General features: G+C 42.6%; 1 protein-coding gene across 5 annotated transcripts in view; it reads left to right on the top strand.

The window, feature by feature from the left end:
• KCNAB1 (potassium voltage-gated channel subfamily A regulatory beta subunit 1) overlaps positions 1 to 20,253 on the top strand; it is a 393,964-nt gene that overhangs the window by 137,860 nt on the left and 235,851 nt on the right. For 2 of the 5 annotated variants that reach the window (XM_028103062.2, XM_028103060.2), the window contains exon 1: positions 4,339 to 4,559. The exons of the other annotated variants lie outside the window; for them this stretch is intronic. In XM_028103062.2, coding sequence (XP_027958863.1) covers positions 4,339 to 4,559 — 221 coding nt within the window. Of the gene's footprint in view, positions 1 to 4,338; positions 4,560 to 20,253 lie in introns of those variants that run through there. 5 annotated transcript variants of the gene reach the window in all.

Below are 20,253 nucleotides of genomic sequence, written 5' to 3'. Positions count from 1 at the left end.
GACCGCGGGGTAAGTCACCAAGCTGCTGGCCGGCTGTCAAAGCCTATGCAGTGTCAGATCTGAAAAGGCACAATGCGGACAGCAAGAAAGAGACTGGCACTGTAAAGTGTGCCTCTGGTCTCCATTCTTCGGTTCTCTTTGAGGCGGACTAACGGCGGACACTTGTCAATACGCAAGAGGTGCAGATGTGAATGTGGGGCAATGATTTGCTCCCTTTAAGCAAGCAGCCTGGGTGAAACTAGACCATGGAAGATTTTCTTTTCTTTTTTCTTCTTTTTAAGGAATCCAGTTTATCCAAGAATTTGGCATCTTCCCATATACCTCCCTTCCTCCCTTCCTGCCTCCTTCTTTCCTTTGCTTCCTGTCTCCTTCTCTCAATTATTCATACAGTGAGGGCCTGCTCTATATAAGGCACTCTGCTTAAGGTCCTGTGGGGGATAGAAAGGTGACTCAGAGGTGCTCTCTGCCTTGCATGTTTTGTTCTGATAACTGCATCCCCGATCTCATTCGGGTTATGCTTTCAGGGAAACCTGAAAGCCATCTTGTCTAACAGCACACAGATGTCTGCCCCCTCCACACCGCCCCTCCCGCCCCCCCCCACCCCGTGAAATTGGCAGGACTCTTACATCAGCCTCTGGCCACCTTCTCACACCTCCTCTGCCTCAGCCATTGCGGAGGAAACTCCTGACCCCTCTGGGCCTCTGGTGATTACCACACTGTCTTGCCTCCCAGGCTGCTTTATTTTCCTCTTTTTCTCAGTTGTTCCTTTGGATTCCTCCCACTTCTTCCTCTTCTCATTTTGACTCTTTTCTTGATTCACATTGATCATCTCCGATGAGCCAGCTCCGTGTGAAAACGTGAAGGTTCTAATGATCTGCTTCCTCTCTGCCCACTGTTATTTATTCCAGGGAACACAGATATCTTCAAGAACTCCCTCCTGGGAGCCAAGGGTAAAAAGAAGGCCATCATTTGTCCCTTTCCACAACCCTCATCCTATCTGAAAGTTATTTCTCAACCACTGAACAGTAGGTGGTATACTTGTTTTCTAAAGTCAGGAGTGGGAAGGTCATGAAGGGTAAAGGATGATTTTCCACAGTGTGATTGAAACCTTATCTGCAGGTTATAAAGTGTTGAGATTCATCTCTGGAGTAGAATCCAAAATAAGCCCATATTCTACTTAAAACTTAATTTAGCTGGGAAGAAGTGGTCAGACCTGCTTTTTTTTTTTTTTTTTAAACACATAGACACAGCCAGAATGTGTGTTCTCCCCACACTTGCCAGCCCCTGGGAAGACCACCTCCCTCCTCTCCTGCTAATCAGATCCATGCCCTGGGCAAAGTCCTACTTGGTGAGGGCTGCTTGGGCATCCCTGAGCTCCTTGAGGTCCAGCCTCTGTCTAAGCCAACTTCATACCCCAGTAACAAGCAGAGACCAGTATCTGATAGGGACTCAATAGAAATATGGGGAATGAATCCAAGAACTTTCTCTAGCCCTCTGCAATTACTCCCCTTCTTAACTCTAGCATATTTAGTGTCTGTACCACTCATTTGAACACTGATGCACCTCTGACTTGTTAACTAGCCCCTTTAAGACTGAATGCTTTGTCCTTCCCACACAGATTGCCAGCTCCTTGGGGAGAAGGACAGTGCTTCATTCCCCCCGCCCCATGTTCCTATTGCCTAGTACAGAGATGGCGCTCACAGATAATGTTGATTGAAACACTGTTTCTTTTTGCTTGACAGCAATGTCTGTTGGGAACCAGGTTTGGAAAACTGATTTTTTTTATTAATTTTATTTTATTATGTTAGTCACCATACATTACATCGTTAGTTTTTTTTTTTTTTTTAAGATTTTATTTGACAAAGAGAGACACAGCGAGAGAGAGAACACAAACATTGAGAGCGGGAGAGGGCGAAGCAGGCTTCCTGCCCAGCAGGGAGCCTGATGCAAGGCTCAATCCCAGGACCCCGGGACAATGACCTGAGCTGAAGGCAGACGCTTAACGACTGAGCCACCCAGGCGCCCCAGACATCATTAGTTTTTGATGTAGTGTTCCATGATTCATTGTTTGAGTATAACACCCAGTGGTCCATGCAATACATGCCCGCCTTAATACCCACCACCAGGCTAACCCACCCCCCAACCCCTCCCCTCTAAAACGCTCAGTTTTTTTCTCAGAGTTCATAGTCTCTCATGGTTCGTCTGCCCCTCCGATTTCCCCCCTTCATTTTTCCCTTCCTACTATCTTCTTTTTTTTTTTTAACATGTTATTTGTTTCAGAGGTACAGGTCTGTGATTCAACAGTCTTACACAATTTATAGTGCTCACCATAGCACACACCCTCCCCAATGTCTATCACCCAGCCACCCCATCCCTCCCACCCCCCACCACTCCAGCAACCCTCAGTTTGTTTCCTGAGATTAAGAATTCCTCATATCAGTGAGATCATATGATACTTGTCTTTCTCTGATTGACTTATTTCACTTAGCATAATACCTTCCAGTTCCATCCATGTCGTTGCAAATGGAAAGATTTCATTTTTTTTGATGGCTGCATAATATTCCGTGTGTGTGTGTGTGTGTGTGTGTGTGTGTGTGTACATATATACCACATCTTTATCCATTCATCTGTTGATGGACATCTTGGCTCTTTCCATAGTTTGGCCATTGTGGACATTGCTGCTATAAACATCAGGGTGCATGTACCCCTTCTGATCACTACATTTGTATCTTTGGGGTAAATACCCAGTAGTGCAATTGCTGGGTTGTAGGGTAGTTCTATGTTCAACTTTTTGAGGAACCTCCATACTGTTTTCCAGAGTGGCTGCACAAGCTTGCTTGGAAAACTGATTTTGCAGAAGCCACAATTTTATTGTAAGTACATCTACAAAAGGAGTTTGGCTTCCATGCATTTCAAATGGAGAGATCAAATGTTATCAACCAATCGGTGCTTAGTTTTGTTCAATCACATTTATTGAGCAGTTGCTTTGCACCTGACACTGAACCACACGATGTTTCTGCCTCACATGGATTCAAAGTCAAGAGGGGTGTTTTGCTGCCCACCCCTGAGCAGGCATAGTGTTTGTCATCACCAGCTGGCCACAGATGACTGGTGGGCAGTGTACATGGTTCCAGACACCTGGCCTGGACCTTCTGGGTGGTGACATGCACCTGCTGCTCACCTAGTGTAGCCCCCTTCTGGGTGGTGCCGAATTGCTGTCTCTTCCCCTCTCCTTGGTCCTCCTCTGAGATCCAGAATAGATTTTACAGCAAGTTAGCTGACTTGACTCCCAAAAAGTCTGCACTGTGGTTTTTCAGTAAACTTCAAACTTAGCGTCTTAAGGAATAACGTGTACAGGGGAAACGAACTCTGACAAGGCTAACAGGGATTTCAAGTAGTGTTTTAGGAAGCCAGTCGCAGAGTATTCACGTGTTAATTCACTGGCATGTTCTGTGGCAGGAGCACCCCCACTCTGCCCTCCCCCAGTTCCAACTGTTGTGTTGCAGCAAGATTTGGTGTGAGTCTGGGCCGAGCCCCCCTTTATGAGCTGCCCTCCAGATTCTGTTACAGCAGGAGTCTGCTGAAAGTGATCCTTGCCTACCATTCGCACACAAAGGCTGGGAGCTCTACCAGCCTGCTCCTCCGTGTAGCGGCAAACCCGCGTCAGCGTGGGCTGAGCGACCCAGGCTTTCACCTGAAAATGAGTGGGGAAGGGTCTTGATGAGCCCTGGAGACCTCCCGGAGTGGGGCGGGGAGGGAGCTGACAGCCCGAGTGGATGGAGACCGCCGGTCCCCGGGGATCAGCTTGCGATTAGCTGCTTCTTGTAGGCTCCGCGCGCCAGTTGAGCATCCTGCCTGTGGTCCAGAGGGTGCTGGCGGCGCATCTTGCGGTATGCCTGCGTGCATTTGAGCCATCGCCCAGAGGCGAGCCCGCATTCAGACACGGTGGACCGGCTCTGGCAGGGCTGCGTGCAGGCAGTGCGAAGGCTTCCCTTTAGGCGTCTGCAAAAGCCTCTCGACTGCATGGATTTGGCTGTTTAATCAGCCGAGGTGACTGCCCGGGAAGATTTGCGAGCCTGATCGCACTCCAGCTGCTGTGACAACTTCGGGGCTGGCTGTTTACTTCTCTCGGTGCCCGGGACTCTGGTCCGCACCGCAACCACACCTGCCACTCGCCTGGCTCTGAAGTCGGCCGCGAGGACTCCTCTGACGGCATCCCCGGGAAGGGGGAGCAAGGAGGGGTTAAAAGACGAGCAGAAACCCCCCCAACTGCTCAACCTCTCGTGACTGCCTGTGTTTTGGGGTTCTGAGAGGGACCGTGCGCTGCCCGGGGAAGCAATGCAAGTCTCCATAGCCTGCACAGAGCACAATTTGAAGAGCCGGAATGGTGAGGACAGACTTCTGAGCAAGCAGAGCTCCACCGCCCCCAATGTGGTGAACGCAGCCCGGGCCAGATTCCGCACGGTCGCTATCATCGCGCGCAGCCTGGGGACCTTCACCCCTCAGCATCACATTTCTCTCAAAGAGTCCACTGCAAAGCAGACTGGCATGAAATATAGGTATGGATGTCAGATTCCCTCTGCCGGGGCTTTCTGTGTGCTATACAGGTGCAGTGGGGACAGTTCATGGGTCTTGGAAAGTGACTTACCCACGGGTCGGGTGGGTTGCCTAATTTAGAATTCTTCGGTGTCTCTAAAATAGCTCTTTAGGAGCGGGGGAAACCCAAAGTGGTTGTGCTGTGTGTGTAGTATTGTGTTTTGTTTTTGTTTTTTAATGCAGCCCATTTTGCATATTCTGAAGTGCTGGGAACACCTTAAGGGCTGTATGAATTCCAGTCTGCGCAGAGTAACACAACTGCTGGAAGCTGGTATTGAGATCAGGGTAGCTTTTCAACTGCAGATGTTTTGGTCCTATTTTATGGCACAGACTGTAGTTTCTGTGATTATACTATTCAAATTAGTGTCCCATCTAGTACTGCATTCTGATTTATCTTTCCAAAGACCAAGGCAACAAATTCTATGCAAGCTCTTAAGGAAGTTTTCTTGCAGGAAGAAACACCCATAAAGGTAAATTAGATTGAACACTGACGTCTTTGAATTTAAATTACAGCTTGAAATAAAATGGAGAACTTCTTGTGAAATACGGAGAAAAAGTTAATTGTTTTAGTATGAGTTTCCTCATACATTTTTAAGCGTCTCTTCCTCTAGGTTGTTTTCCATAGTTGGCAACCTTCCTGGTAATAGTTGATGTTCTCCTTAATAAAGAATGACTTAAATTTGATAAGTAGAAAATTTCATTATTCAATTATGTGACTCCTGCCTTCTCATTCTATTTGCTTTGTACTAAGCCTTCCTGGCTTTATTTCTTTAAATCGACTGTGCTTTCATCTCAAAATCTTTACAGATGTAGAGGAGAGAAGCTAATGGTGCATCTTCCAAAGGCTTTGGTTATTCTGGCGTGCAAATAGGATTTTTGTCAATTATTTACCTTTAACTATCCCTCATCTTTGTTAGGAACCAGATTTTAGAATGGAAGGAACTTGATGCAATTAAAATAATGCACACCTAAGACTTCCCATGTGGGGTTTCTGAAAGAGGCATTTAAACCAATTTCTATGAAAGTTACCCTTGCAAAAGTTTCTTTGTAGAGTTATAGGACAGCCTCTCATTGCAAAGACACCGAACACTGTTGTTTTGATATATTTCTGTGCCATTAAGAAAGAAAGCTGTGTCTGTGGGGGGTGGGGTGGGGGTGGGGGGGCACCTAAAGCTTTTTGCCCCAGCTGCAGTACTATGTGAGCAGCCCGACTCCAGGCAACTCTGCTATTCCCAGTATTTCCATGGTGGCGAGTGGGGCCGCACAGGGACAGTTTGCTAACTGAGGCTGCAGTCTCCAGTGCATTGGCTTTTCGTATTGCTGCTTGTGTGGCGCACGCCCAGCCCTGCCCCACGGACACGGCGCTGCTCTGCATGCAGTTGGGTGCTGTGAGGGAGACAAGCTGCTGCCTTCGTCAGCAGGGCCCCTAGGAATGGGCCACTCAGAGATAAGGCAGATCACAGAGGTGACTTGAAGTGCGGCCGCTCGCGTTTTAGCAGCACCTTGAGCTTTTCGTAAACCGGAAGAAATAAAAAGTAACACCCTTCATTTCTTGTGGCAGAGTTTCATAGTTGCTTATGCATCATTGTGTTGGAAGAGTTTGGCTTTGTGAGGATTTTCCAAGGGCAGGAGATTTCCATTAAGGTTTTTCTAGTAATATTTACAGCTTAGCTCCAATTGGAGAATAATTGTCTTTACAAAAGCTCAATGTACAAGTAAGATTCACTTGGGCATCTTCCATTACTGGCAACTAAGGACAGCTCTTTTCTGATAAAAAGTTAGCCATCTGTGGTTTTTCAGTTTTCTTTGAGTCATTTGTTGTTTATGGATAGGACAAGATTCTCTATCCCCTTGTATTCGGAACCATTTTACCTGTGACAGGCAGGTGGTTTTGTGCGTGTGCGAGTGTGACTTAACCCCTCTCTCCTTCAAATTCCACTCAGAGTGCCTTTAGGAGAGTATGAGATTATGCCAAATGTACACTAAGACTTTCTTACGGTTGGAGAGATTGAGAGAGAGAGAGAGAGAGAGAGAGAGAGAGAGGGAAGGAGAGAGGGACTAGCTCTACAGTTTATAAAATATGATAGAAGTATTTTTATTAGCTGAATTATCCTTTTCTTTGACCTTAATGTCACTAAAATATGTGTTATTGATAACAAATAGCAAAAATAAAAAAGTGGCTAATTGTGTTTACAATACCTTTCTAATCTTTGAAAATGGTTTCTATAGGCCTAGCTTAATCTGGGATCCATGAACTCTAGAGAAGATTTAAAAAAAACCAGGGTCTTTTCGTACATCTTTTTCTTAAGGGGAGGGCTCATAGCTTTCATCAGAATCTGAAAATGTCTGCTATTCACTTTTCTTTTTTGTCAAAAAGCAGTGTTATAGAGTGAAGAATTTTAGTCAACAAATATTTATTGAACATCTATTCTGTACGAGGAACCCTAATAGAACTGGTTTCACAAAGGTGCAGAAAGCAGACTAGATTGGGGCTTACATTCAGGTTGGGGAAGCAGACCACAGATAAGAAAATAAATAATAATGCTCTATTAGGAGACATTCGTAGGAAGGCTATATTTGGGGAGGGTGATGGTCATGCCTGGGCTACCTCAGCTTCTCCATTCTGAGGCTACCATCTCTGCTTTGGTTCCAGAATTATGGTTGCATCTTGGGGCATGAGGAATTGTGCCCAGATTGGCCACCTATTTGCCAACCCAGGGACTTCTTTCAGGTTCCAATGAGGCTGGGTAAGGTGCTACCTGGCCATTGAGGACCTACTTACTATAACGCTGATAAATGAGTAGAATGCCTTCTACTTGTTCAATGCCTTATAATTTTTAAAGCCCAACTCCTATCATAGCCCATGATTACCATCTGTTAATTAGGAGCTCATGAACTTGGGATTTTAGAAAGAATTAATATACACTTGTGTGAAGCATCTGAATTTTGCAAGAATAAAATACTCAAAGCCACTGTTACCTTCACATTGCCATTGTGCAAAAATCTTGCATAAAGTTAGCTATTGTTTCAAGGCTAAGGATGAAAAAAAAAGTCCACTAGAGAAATCTGCTCTTCAAATGCTACTTTCAACCTGGGAGAACAGGATTCCACCTAACGTTTATCCTGGGGACTGTCCTGTATGTAAATAACATAAGACTATTTCATTTCTTACAGTTTTTACACATGTGCTTTGTTAATGCATGAGAGTTCCTTTAGTTTTGTGTGTGTTTTTAATCTCTGAGTTCATCACACAGTTTTAGAGTTTGATGTATATTCTGTAACCATACATGATATATATAGACTCATACATACCTCTCATCCTAAGAAAGCTAAATCACTGAGAATAGAAGATAAATTAGATTTGTTTTGTTGTTGCTGCTTATTTGGTTGGTTGGGTGTCTTTTTTAAAATAACTTTCTCGGAGGACCCTACTCCTAGTATTTGACATGGTCTCAGAGCTTATGTCATTCACAATTGAGCACATTTGTACTGATAAGCTACCTATCCTCTTTCTAAAACTGTTACTTTAGTCCTGAAACAATTTGAATTTTGATGGACCCAATTTCATCTAGAAAAATCTTACCTGTAACATATACAGCCATGTCAATAAAACATTGTGCTCTAATGTTACATAAAACAGGCTTTGAAACTCTTAAGAGCATTCTTCACAGGAATTAATTTGTTGAGCAATAATCTTTAAATCCCACTTTAAAAAGTTATTTTTTTCCAGTTGTTTAGGTGAGTCACATTTTACCATTTTTGTCACTTAAAATTTTTTTTTGAAATAATTATAGCTTCACAGGAATTTGTAAAAAAAAAAAAGAAAATATCTGTGTACCCTTAATCCAGTCTTCCCTAAGTGGTAACATCTTCTATAACTATACCACAACATCAAAACTAGTAAACTGATATTGGTACAATCCTCAGAATTCAGATTTTACCAGTTATACATATATTCATATGTGTGTATGTTTATATGTCTACGCAATTTTATCACATGTAGAAGTTTGTGTAGCCACCACTACAGTCAGTGAAGAGTCCAAATTATTCCATCACCATGACGCTCCCTCATGCTACCCCTTTACAACCACATCCATATACCCCTCCATTTCCTAGTCTTTGGCAACCACTAATCTCTGATCTAGCTCCATAATTTTCTTGTTTCAAGAGCATTTATATAATGGAATCATACAGTTTGTAATCTTTTGGGATTTTTTTTCACTCAGTGTAATTCTCTTCAGACCCATCTGAATTGTTGTGCATCTCAGTAGTTCATTCCTTTTTATTGCTGAGTAGTATTCCATGGTAGGGATGTTTTGGTTTGTCCTTTGGTGGATGAATGGCTTAAAAAAATCAGGTTGTTGTCATTCTTATTTTTAGCATGAATTAGATAACTTCAGATTACAACATTATCCTCAAATTCCTTCAGTGCTTTTCAGTAGCTCAGGGAATACAATCCAAACTACCTAACATGGCACCTGAGGTCCTTCATGGTGTGGCTTCCATTAGTTTTTCTAGTCGCCACTCTGTTTTCATCTTTCCTCTGATGACCACATGCTTCATCAGAAGTACCTACTTGAGGACCTGTCATAGTACTCTGAACCTTCTTGTTTTCTTATGCTTCTGTATCATTTTCCATTCTCATCCTTCTACTCTAGAACTCTCCTACCTCACTTGGTCAGGCAAACTTATGCATCCTCCAAGACCCAACTCTAGCATAACTTTCTCAGTGAAACCTTCCCCGCTGCATTCCATATAGCATTAAATAAGTGCTCTTTAATGCCTCCACTACAACCAGTTCTTATTTCTTTTATGGAGATTATTGATTGCATAGTATTGCTATTATCTATTTGTATCTGTGTCTTCCCCATTAGTCTGTGAGCAGCTTGAGTTTTGGAGTTTATTCATCACTGTAACCCCAGAGTCTAACCTGGCACTTGGCACATGATAGTGACTCCAGAAACGCTTAGACAATGAATGGCTACACCTGTGGGACACTATATTAAATGCTGGGCATACGAAGTGAGTAGGTTGTCTCTTGAGTATTTACAGTTTGGTGTGAGTAGCTATCTACACAAGAAGCCTGCATATGTTAGTGATACAAAGAATGATTGTTGCTGTAGTTTGAGGAGACCTCATTCAGCCGGGGCTATGGGAGTCAGGGAGAGGTCACATGAGAAAAGCCAGTGAAGCTTGGTATTGAGGAAGGAGAAACATCAATATGAGCAAAGAGGAGGAGGAGAAGAGCAGGCTGCAGCAGGGGTGGGCAGCATGTCCCAAAGACTATGCATGCACTGGTGAGAAATAATGGAACAGGGCAGAGGGTTCATGCAGGGAAGTTGGCGGGGGGAGAGCATCTTGTAGAGGTAAAGAGGGGTCAGGTTATGGCACCTTGGAAGCTAGGGCAACCCATTTAGACATCAGATGAACATCAACACTGGAGGTTACTGATTTTTGAACAGGTTGTCTGGTTAAAGTTCTGTTAAGAAAGGATTAACCTGGCAGTTCAAAAAAAAAAAAATTGAGGGGTTGTAAATGTGAAGTAAGAGAATTTAATTTCATAGCATTCTCTACTTTCCTGCAGAGAATCAAGACTACAGGGAAGGCTCAGACCAGACGCCTTTTCCATGCCATTCCTTTCACAGCCTCTTTATTAAAGCACACGTGTCCTCTACCGTTCTTTACCTCCCACGAATGGTGGGCAGATTTTGAATCAAAGCAATTGAAGTGAAAGATCAATCTTGTCAGCCAATTATGTAAAAGGCACTGAGTGTGTGTGTGTGTGTGTGTGTGTGTGTGTGCGCGTGTGCGCATACACGCGTACGGGGAAAAGTGGGAGGAAATAGGTGGGCTGAAGGGGGAGTGAAGAGAAGAGCCAGTTCTGTGGCTGTGTTTCAAATAGAAATATTTGATTTCAGTCCAGAGAAGAGAGCAGCTTGGTTATTTAGAATGCCAGATATATATATATATAATAATATTATATATATTATATAATATTATATATTATATATATAGAATACCATTGTCATTTCCACTGACACCCATGGGTGTGGGCTTTCTTCTCTTCCTCAAAGCAAAATGGTGAGAATGGGAGGTGGAGAAACCTTCCTGAAAATTAGTTGCTGATTCAGTCTCATAGAGTTTATTCCACCTCTGCAAGGCAGCAGTCAGAAGTCTGGCATCCATGGGATGGTGAGAAAATGGTAGGAGGGGAGGCAGCCTCCCGGAAGTTGTTAGGCAAACGTCGTTCCAGTTCCATAGCTCTGTGTGCGTGCATGCGTGTGTGTGTGTGTGTTGTATGTGTGCATGCATATGCAGCACATTCAAGTGAAGGAATCCCTCCAAAGTGTTTCCAGAAACAGCTCATCTTCCACCTGTAATCTTCAATGGGTTGTTAGATGAAGTGTCTAACCCCAATCCACTCACCTCTTTGGAAGTGCATTCGTTTTCTAGAAATCCTTTCTTTAAAAAAAAAAAAAGTTCTGCAAATACTTGAACTTGTAGTGATTTGAGAAATGTTCTGAGAGGAGGAAAAAATCCCATTACGTTCAAAAGGGAAATCAGATTTGTAAATTTGACTTTGAGTTTTCAAATTCATCTCTTCAAATTTATGATCTGTTATTAGTAAATTCACAAACAGAATGGGATTTAGGTCTAGTGAATCTGATCAAAATATAGGACTCTTGTTTTTTTTTTTTAATTCAAAACTTCCTTTAGGAGAGAAAACCCCTACTTGAGAAGAATTGAATCCACAGGCATCGACTCCTACTTTTCTTTACAAGACTGTCAAAGCCATTCTGATAGTCATTAGACATGATAAAAAAGGATTCAGTGTTGCAAATTGATCACTGTATGTTTAAAAAATATTTTGGTCACCAGTTTCCCACTCTTTTCAGAACTAGAAAATAAGAGTGATAGAGACTGAAGAGCTCAAGGTAAAAGTCTTAAAAATTTCCATTTCAATATGAAGAATTTTTAATCCTATGTGATTGCTGGAAATAAGTGAGTTAGTAGTGGATATTAGCACTGAAGGAACTTTAGATGCCATCTAGTTCAGTCCTATTATTTTATACAGAATGGCCAGTTCCTTGATCACAGTTACTCAAGGAACTGATGGGAGGGTCAAGGCCAAACTCAGGTCTCCTGACTTCAGGAGCAGGATTTTCCTGCAGCTGCTTGGTTATGCCCCATTTTTCAACATAGAAAGAAGCACAGTATATAAAATGCTTCTAGAAAGGACAATTCTCTTCCATACATATGCATAATTTGCAGTTGAAACTTCTCTCTAGAAGAAGCAAAGCTCTGCTGTGCAATGGAGAGAGCCAGATCAGTTTCTTCATCTTACAGAGTTGTGAGGACCCCAGAGAAGCCCCGCGGTACGTGTTCTGAAGCTGGACAAAAATTAAGTTCCAGATAGTAGTGTGCTCAGTGTCACAGTTTCTAAAGAACTGGTGTCTCAGAAAGAGATCAAAAAGCATGGGCACAGATGATAGGATGGTGCTCCATGTCAACCCCGGATATGAAATGCTCATTTGGACGTTCAGTACCGAACACACTTGACTCTCCACCATGCTTTTCGAGATTACTTTGAAAGTCTGCTCCTGAGAGTCAGAATCAAAATACACTTAAAAATCCTCATTGCAGGATGATTTTCGGTTACTCAGATTGGAAACCAAAACAGAAGCCCAGCAGTGATTCTTGGACTCAACAACTAGGGAGGACTCTGAGAGCACTCGCACAGGCCATCTGGTCCAGCCCTCATGAGAAATCTGTCCTGTTCTTCCAATTTGTGCTGTGCGGCAGCTACTTGTAAAGGCCCCTAAAGAAATATTGTGTAATCTCCTTTCACGGCAGTCATGAAAAAAATTTGGCTCTTCTTTCTAAGAATTAGAATCATTCATTAAGCTCTGAAATCTTCCAAGGAAGCAATAAAGTGAGGGTTTTGAGAACTCTTGTCTGTTGTCTGGACCCTAACAATCCAGTTAGGTTGGGAAATGAAGACAGAATGAGGAGCAGGGTAGCAAGGGCACAGTGGTGAGGCAAGGGGAAGCACCCAAGGGCCTCCTGGAGGATCCCAGCCTCCTGTTGACACCTGGGGAGGGAAGAGATTCCTCCCCATTCTGGTCCAGCACCTGCTTACCTGGCCTGACTGTTCTGTCACTAGAATCATCCAGGAGTAAAAAAAAAAAAAAATTGACCATGACAAAATTCTTTCTTGCAATCGATTCGGCTTCTTTCATGGTGCACTGGAAGCTTCTTGGCCTGTCTTCTGTTGAACAGAAAATGAGCTAGCTATAATTTACTGCTTTGTACATCTCCCTGTACTTGAAAACCATTACTAACACCCAACCTTCTAATTTTCAGGATGGTTCCAGTTTTTTCCTCCTAGATTTCATTTTCTGAATCCCTATCGTAATTATGACTCTCATTTACAGCCTCCGTACAATGACTACATCTCCTTGAAGTCATCAGAGCTGGATGTAAAGGCCTAGACTTTTCAGTGCAGGATAGCAAGTTCACCGAATAACAGAAATCTGGTCTGTCCCTTTGTTTGCATTTCATGGCCATGCTTACTGTTTTTAGAGGGAAAAATCATTTTTAGCATTTTGAACTAATCTTTGAAAAAATTGCTGTGAAATACATTTTAAAATTCTAATCCATTAGAATCATGGAGGATGACTAGGCTGATACACAGCAACTCTTACGAGATCATCAGCTCTAAAGGTAATAATGGTAACTTAAGTATGAAAAGGGCAAATCTGATATACAGGTTTCAGTGGTAGTTGGGTATCCAAATAGAAAAATTAACAGCTTATATATAGTATGACTAGTATGCCTTTTGATATACTCTCACAGAGAAGATTCTTTAAAAAAATCTTGCGGGTTTGAAGATCAAGGCAACTGTACAGGACTATTATTATTAAGCAGAAAAGTTTTTTTTGTATTGGTAATTAACATCTTCCAAGAGAGTGCCCTGAAGGGATTCAGCCGCAGGAAATTCCAAGCACAGTGTTCTCCATGATGAGTTTGTATCTACTAGAAGGCCCATCTGGTTGAACAGAGCTCTTATATAAGAAAAGCATACTTTTTCCTGAAGAACATATGCTAATAAAGCACACTCTTTTTCATTTCTTTGAAATTAATTTCTGCTTTAAACTTGGTTTTTATGTTACTGGGTTTTTGTTGTTAGAATCTTTGGCCTGAGACCACAGCAACAAGCTGGTTTATAAAAATCGACTGTGTAAATAACATGCTTTACCGAATGCTACTCCTCTCTCAACTCGAGAACCAGCAAAGAATTCCTCTGAGGCATTTTGATGGAAATAGGCCTTTTGACTCACTATTACTCCATTTCCTACCTCCACATGCCCAAGCACCTCTGCATTATGGAGTCTTTGCATTTACTGAAAAGACTGGAAATGCTCAGAAAAAGTCTTTGTTTGATTTCATAGGGTTTTCCTATTGCTGCAAAACGTATTTGTTCAGTTTTAAAAGAAGATCTATGAACTACTTAAAGAGAAAGCGGGAGTTGGGAAATCTTTGGTCTGAGGTACAACTTCTCTCTCAACAATGGCTTCTCTTTCATTTGCAAAGAAGTTTCAGATTTCAGTTTCACTCAAATACAGTTTCTCCAAAAGCCATCTTCTGAAATCAGGAGGCTCCGATCTTAGTCCCCAAAAGCACGGGATCACTCCTTACCCAAAGAAGCAAGTGTATGCTTGCCTGAGGACTTCAGATTCCAGCAGCTCTTCCTCCACAGGTTTCCGCAGGACCTTCTGTGGTCCTGTTTCAAACCGGTGATTTTGAAGAGAAACAGCAAGTATGCTTAAGGAAGCAAAGCCAGACCCTTCATAGTACAGTCATTTCCTATTGCTGCTGCAACAAACTACCACAGAGTTAGTACTTGCCCACACAGATTTATTCCCTCACAGTTGTGGGAGTCAGAAGTCTAATATCAAGGTGTCAGGAGGGCTGTGTTCCTTCTGGAGGCTTCAAGGTAGAAATTCATTCCTTTGCCTTCTCTGGCTTCTCGAAGACCCTTGCATTTCGTACTCTGTGGCTCCTTCCTTCATGTCCAAAGCACATATTTCCACTTCTGGTTCTGTCTTCACATCTCCTTTTTTCTCACTTTGATCCCCTTGCCTTCTTCCTGTAATGACTCCTGTGATAACACGGGGTCTGCCCCTCTAATCCAGGGTAATCTCCCCATCGCAAAATCTTGAACTTAATCACCTCTGCAAAGTCCCCTTTATGACCCAGGGTAGCCTATTCATGGGTCTCAGAAACTAGGGCATGAACACCTTTCAGGGGCTGTTGCACAGCCTGCCATACCTGCCATGCTAATAGTTATGTCAGAGAGGGGGGAGTTAGAGGAGCCCAAAGTATCGGGCATTACATCCTCCTCGCTTTCTCTAGCACCTAAGACTGAGGCAAGACAGCAATAGGAATAATGAGGTCATTGAAAATGCAGGGCACTGGGGATTTTCTCTGTGTAAGGCTAGCGCTTAGGTTTTTAATCAGAATAAAAATTCCTATTCACAGAATATAGCTCCAGTGTGAAAAAAGTTTCAACAGTCTTATCTTGGCCTTGGCATTTGCTAACATGGCCATTATTGCTCAAGTCTGCTCTACTTGTTAGGCCCCTCGAGGTAGCACCTACTGGAAATATCCCTTTTTGCTTTATTTCTTTCCTTTCAAGATCTAATAACAAATTAGAAGATTTGGTGGTGGGCATTAATAGAAAAATCAAGGCCATAAAGATCAAGCTGTAATTAAAATCACCCTGGCTCAAAAAAATATATCTGCATCCACTTCTTAAGCAGTGAGCTATGACTCTCAGTCCATCCTAGTACCTGGGGTGGTGGGAGCTGTAGCAGCACGTCTTTCCTCCTGAAGGGATGTACCTGTGAGGCTCTGTGCATGCCCTCTAACAGAACTTAACCCTTTCATAAAACTCATGCTGGTCCTGCCTCATGAATGTTGTTACAACAGTGTTGTGGGGGATGAAAGAAGGACTTTCTTTTGGGGATGTGAAATTCTTTTTCTGAACCCTCCTGTTAAATATTAATCTCCTGAAGCCATTAGGTTGGCCAGTCATTTTAATTTTAGTTGAGTCTCTCATGGTCAGACAGTGTTTCCTGGAGGCTACAAGGAAAGCAATGCTTGAGTAAGAAGGAATTGACCCTTTTGGGACCTTGCTGGTCGTGGACTGCACTACCGCCATGAACTCTAGAGCTGGATGCAAGGCACACATTAGAATGCAGTGGTGGAGGAGGTAATTCCAAAATGGGAATGGGTAGGTACTGCTGTAGAATCCCTCACAGGGCTGGACAACTCCATGTGCATGTTCAACCCTGTGATACCACATTTCTGTAGATGTGACCGTGTATTTAGAGCCACCAGTGAGCACCCAGCCCCGCTAGTAGTACTTGAGAGCAGGAAGGGAAAGATCCTGACCTGTCTTTGCTGTCCCCCAGATTATCACCAATGCGGTCTGTATTCGAACTTGAAGACATTTTCCTAATACAAATAGAACAATGACAACATTGGTGAATGTTGCCCAAAGAAAAGAAAAATAAAACAAACTGAAGTCTGTATATTTATTTCACTCATGAACTCTGCCTGGTTCCAGGTCATTGATGGCCACGAATGAAGCAAATGTGATGAGTTTAATAAGTGTACACTTCAGCTTCATCCCTTGGCAGGAAGGCAATACTATCACCTGATAAGACCATTGATCAAAGTATTTGACCTTGAACGATGATCAGTTTTAGGAATAGAAACATTCATAAAGGGGCGCCTGGGTGGCTCAGTTGGTTAAGCGACTGCCTGCGGCTCAGGTCATGATCCTAGAGTCCCTGGATCGAGTCCCGCATCGGGCTCCCTGCTCAGCAGGGAGTCTGCTTCTCCCTTTGACCCTCCCCTCCTCTCACGTGCTCTCTCTCTCATTCTCTCCCTCTCAAATAAATAAAATCTTAAAAAAAAAAGAAACATTCATAAAATGTTTATAGTTTTTCTTGTTGGTTATTTCTGTTAAGGATATTAGCAGAATGTAATCACTTGATATTTTGAGATGGAAATGTTTTGGGGACAGGGTTTAACAAAGACAAATACTAATCATTAACAGAATGCTCAAGTAACATTCTATGTCACTAAAATCTTTGTTGATTGTCTCATGTAAACACTTTAATCAAGAGATTGAAAGAGCTTAATATTATTATCTTTGAGGAAAACCTTGAAAGGGAATAGGAGGTAGTGTTACGCCTTTTTTCAGTTACAGCAACTGAGGTACAAGAACAAAACCTAATGATACGTTGTGCCGTCTAAAATATCAGAATTTTGGTTTCAATTTTAAGCTCAGGCAGCTTCTGGCCAATTTTTCCTTATAATAACCAGCATATATTTATGCCAATGGTGACTCAGAACAAAAAGAAATCTAACATTGGCAAGTGACATTTCTGGGCAAGGTTCTGTTTTCCCGTGTTGGCATGAGGCAGTGGAATGGTCCAGGTGCTGGGCATCCTCCATTGTTACTTTGCCCAGAAAACCAGGGCAAAAACAGGCCTAGAGCAGAGTATAGTGGTACTAAGAATGTCCACTCGAGCTCAGGGCTGATCCCAGAATCCACAGGCTGATGGGAAGTTCAGAGATTATGTGGGGTTGTTTTTTTTTTTTTTTTTTTTTGGCATATCATGCTATTAGAAATCTGTCTCGAGTGGGAATAAGTACATCTTCAGGTATGAGTAGGTAAAGTTATATGTGGCTCAAGGAGGAAACATATTTTCTAGTTGATTTTTTTTGATAAATATTTGTCATACATATTTAGCCCAGCAAGGTGTGTGTGTGTGTGTTTAAGGTGCAAACACAAAACATGGATATTAGCAGTGAATGGCTTCATGGTATTGTAGTGGAGGGTACTATAACATTCATTTACTCAGCCTTGTCTTTACTAGCAAATTGCTTAACTTCTCTGTGCCCTAGTGTCTGTAAGAGGGACCTGGTAATCCTTTGTGGGGTTGTTTGGAAGATTGTAGGAGATAATGTAAATACAATGTAAAATACCCATTGTTATCCATCATAAATTGTCAATATCACTGACACAGGGACAGAATAGATGAAGCCCTAAAGCATATGGTGATATCATTGCAACAGGTCTTTTTTAAAAGTCTTTTTTTGTTTTGTTTTGTTTTTGCTTTAGAACATTCATATTTTAATCCTCACCTGTGCTAGCACAGTGTCTGGCTTGTTGTAGGTGAGCAAAAAAATTGTTGGATGGGTGACTGGGTGCATGAATGATTCAGTTTTCATAAGCTTCAAAGGCATCCATGGGGTTGTATGATAATATAACTCTCTTGGCTTCCAGTGCAGGCTTCATTCTCTACCAGACTTGTCCTCTTCACGGTCATGATGAGTTTTCTTTCCTTCGGTGGCAAGAATCCTGTCTGCTTTTGACCTTGGCTGCCGAAAAACCTGACCTATGCTTGCTGGTTTCTGTTATATCTTACACTCAGCCTCATACAGAAAAGAATGTGAGGTGATTCCCCAAATTGCATGGATTACAGGAAAGAAAACTAGAAAGGCACAGTTAAGACAGGAATTAAGGATGCTGGTAACATTTATCTTGTCCAGAACTTAAAGAGTGCACGCGTCCTTGAGAAGCATCTGCTGGACATACACTGTGTTGTTCCAAAAGACAAAAGTGCAGCTGTGTGCAGGGTCCTGGGGGAGGATTGTGCAGGGGCTGCCTGAGTTTTTGTTTTCATTGTTTTTCGGCTTAGAATGTGGGTCTGTGTAAGATGGTCATTCATGAGTTATCACTTGATCCCTTACAAAGAAGGAGGCGTTGAAAACAAGATGGTTTATAAAACTATATTCCTTATGGTAGTAAACAGATGAAGTCAAAAAAGAGACTACCTGCATGCAAACTATACTTTGGGAGAAAATTATTTATATTGATAAATAACACAGGTTCCTATTGGTCAATTAAAATTTGTGATATAACAATTCCCAAACTCCTTCAGTGACTTGGGTTTTGAACGGAACATGATGTGCAAATGGAGCTGGCTGAGTTTTCTCCTCGAGGCACATCTGGTCATTCTGGCCTTTTCTCAATGGCTGCAATAAGCGGGGGCAGGGGGGGGTCTGAATTCCCCAAGTGCCCAGGCAGCAGGACCACTTGATACCCCAAACCCAGACCCAGTCCCTCCAGCCCACACTAAGCTACACCATTTTCTTCTAAGATGCATGAACAGAGCAGGGATCTTCTGGTTTGGTTGCAGGGGGGGCAGAGGTGGAGAGACCATTTAAAAACATGAATATATGTGGCTTCTCCCTGCATCCCTGAAGTTTTTGCTTTGTTCAAGCAAGTAGCTTATGTTTTCTTATATCCAGAAAGTGTGTTTTTTTTTTTTTGTTTGTTTTGTTTTCAAAAGCCCAGGCCGGTTGAAGAGAGTCAGGTTTAAGAGAAAAGGCATTTCCCAGATTAAGCTGTGATTCTGCTGGCTGGGAGATTCAGTGGAAGGTCTGTGGCCCCATAAGCCTTCGTCCCTGATAGCATCCAAAGAATATGATAGGATTTCATAGGGAATGGTATGGGAAAGACTGGATCCCCAGCCAGGGGTTCAACCTCTCCCAAGATCTCTGAAACTCGCTGTGTTGCTTAAAAGTAGCATAGTCAACTATCACATAGTCTGGGACAAAGGCTGTCTCTGGGGGTAAAATGGACAGATGAGCAATGGTGGGGGGATTCCTTGGTGCTCTGGCAGCATAAGACCCTGGGACCTATTGCAACCCCAGCAGCATGGAGAGGGCAAGGAGAGAGCCAGTATTGTCTGAAAGTTAAATCTCCTGTGAGCTTGGCAGGAGCGCTCCCTGAGTTGAAATTAATTTATGGAAAAATTTTGATATGCTCTATTTCTTGAACACTTGAGTTTATGGCCTGGGTTTCTTACCTGCTTCATGTGCATTTTGGAAGGTGTACAAGTTGGACAGGAAGGACAATCTAGGCATCATTTCAAGATGGGAAATCAGCCAACCAAAGAGGGATGAAGAGGATAAATGCTTCGCGCTGCAGAGACAGGAGTCCCCGGGCTTAGCCATGCAGAGACTACATATATTTGTCTTAAGAACAAGAGAAGTTATTTTTACAGAAATAGAAGGCTTTTTAATTTGAATTTTCCCATCATTTCTTTTTTTTTCTGCCTTCACAACAATGGAAATTATTTATTTGGTTAAAAACTTCCTCTTGCCAGCATACTTATTTCTCAAAAGAATGATTAAATGGTCTCCACTTTGATTTAGAACAAGAGAGAATATGATTAAAATTGGAGCTGAGTTTTGTAGTGCATAGCTGAGTATAAAGAGAGAATTAAGGGCTCTGAAGTCATCCTGAACTGAGGCCAAGGAACGTGCAGACCTATAAGTAAGGCAGAGCAATGCCACAATGTGGACTGACCATGGCAATGCCATCTTAGGGAGCCTGTGGACTGACCACGTTATTACTAAACTCTCATGCACTGTGCTAACCACAGTGTAGCAGGGGTTCATGGACAGATCTGTCTCGTTATTAAACTATTGCCCTTAAAGCTTTTTCATATTTAATTATGGTTACTCGGAATGGAGTAGGGGTTGTACAGAATAAATCCTAGCAGAGCATCA

Source organism: Eumetopias jubatus, unplaced genomic scaffold, assembly GCF_037043125.1.
Source record: "Eumetopias jubatus isolate StellerSeaLion01/CBP00866 unplaced genomic scaffold, mEumJub1_p1.0 scaffold_1, whole genome shotgun sequence".
NCBI classification, from domain to species: domain Eukaryota; kingdom Metazoa; phylum Chordata; class Mammalia; order Carnivora; family Otariidae; genus Eumetopias; species Eumetopias jubatus.
The sequence above is the reverse complement of the archived record's forward strand: the minus strand, read 5'-3'. Positions and strand labels throughout refer to the sequence as shown.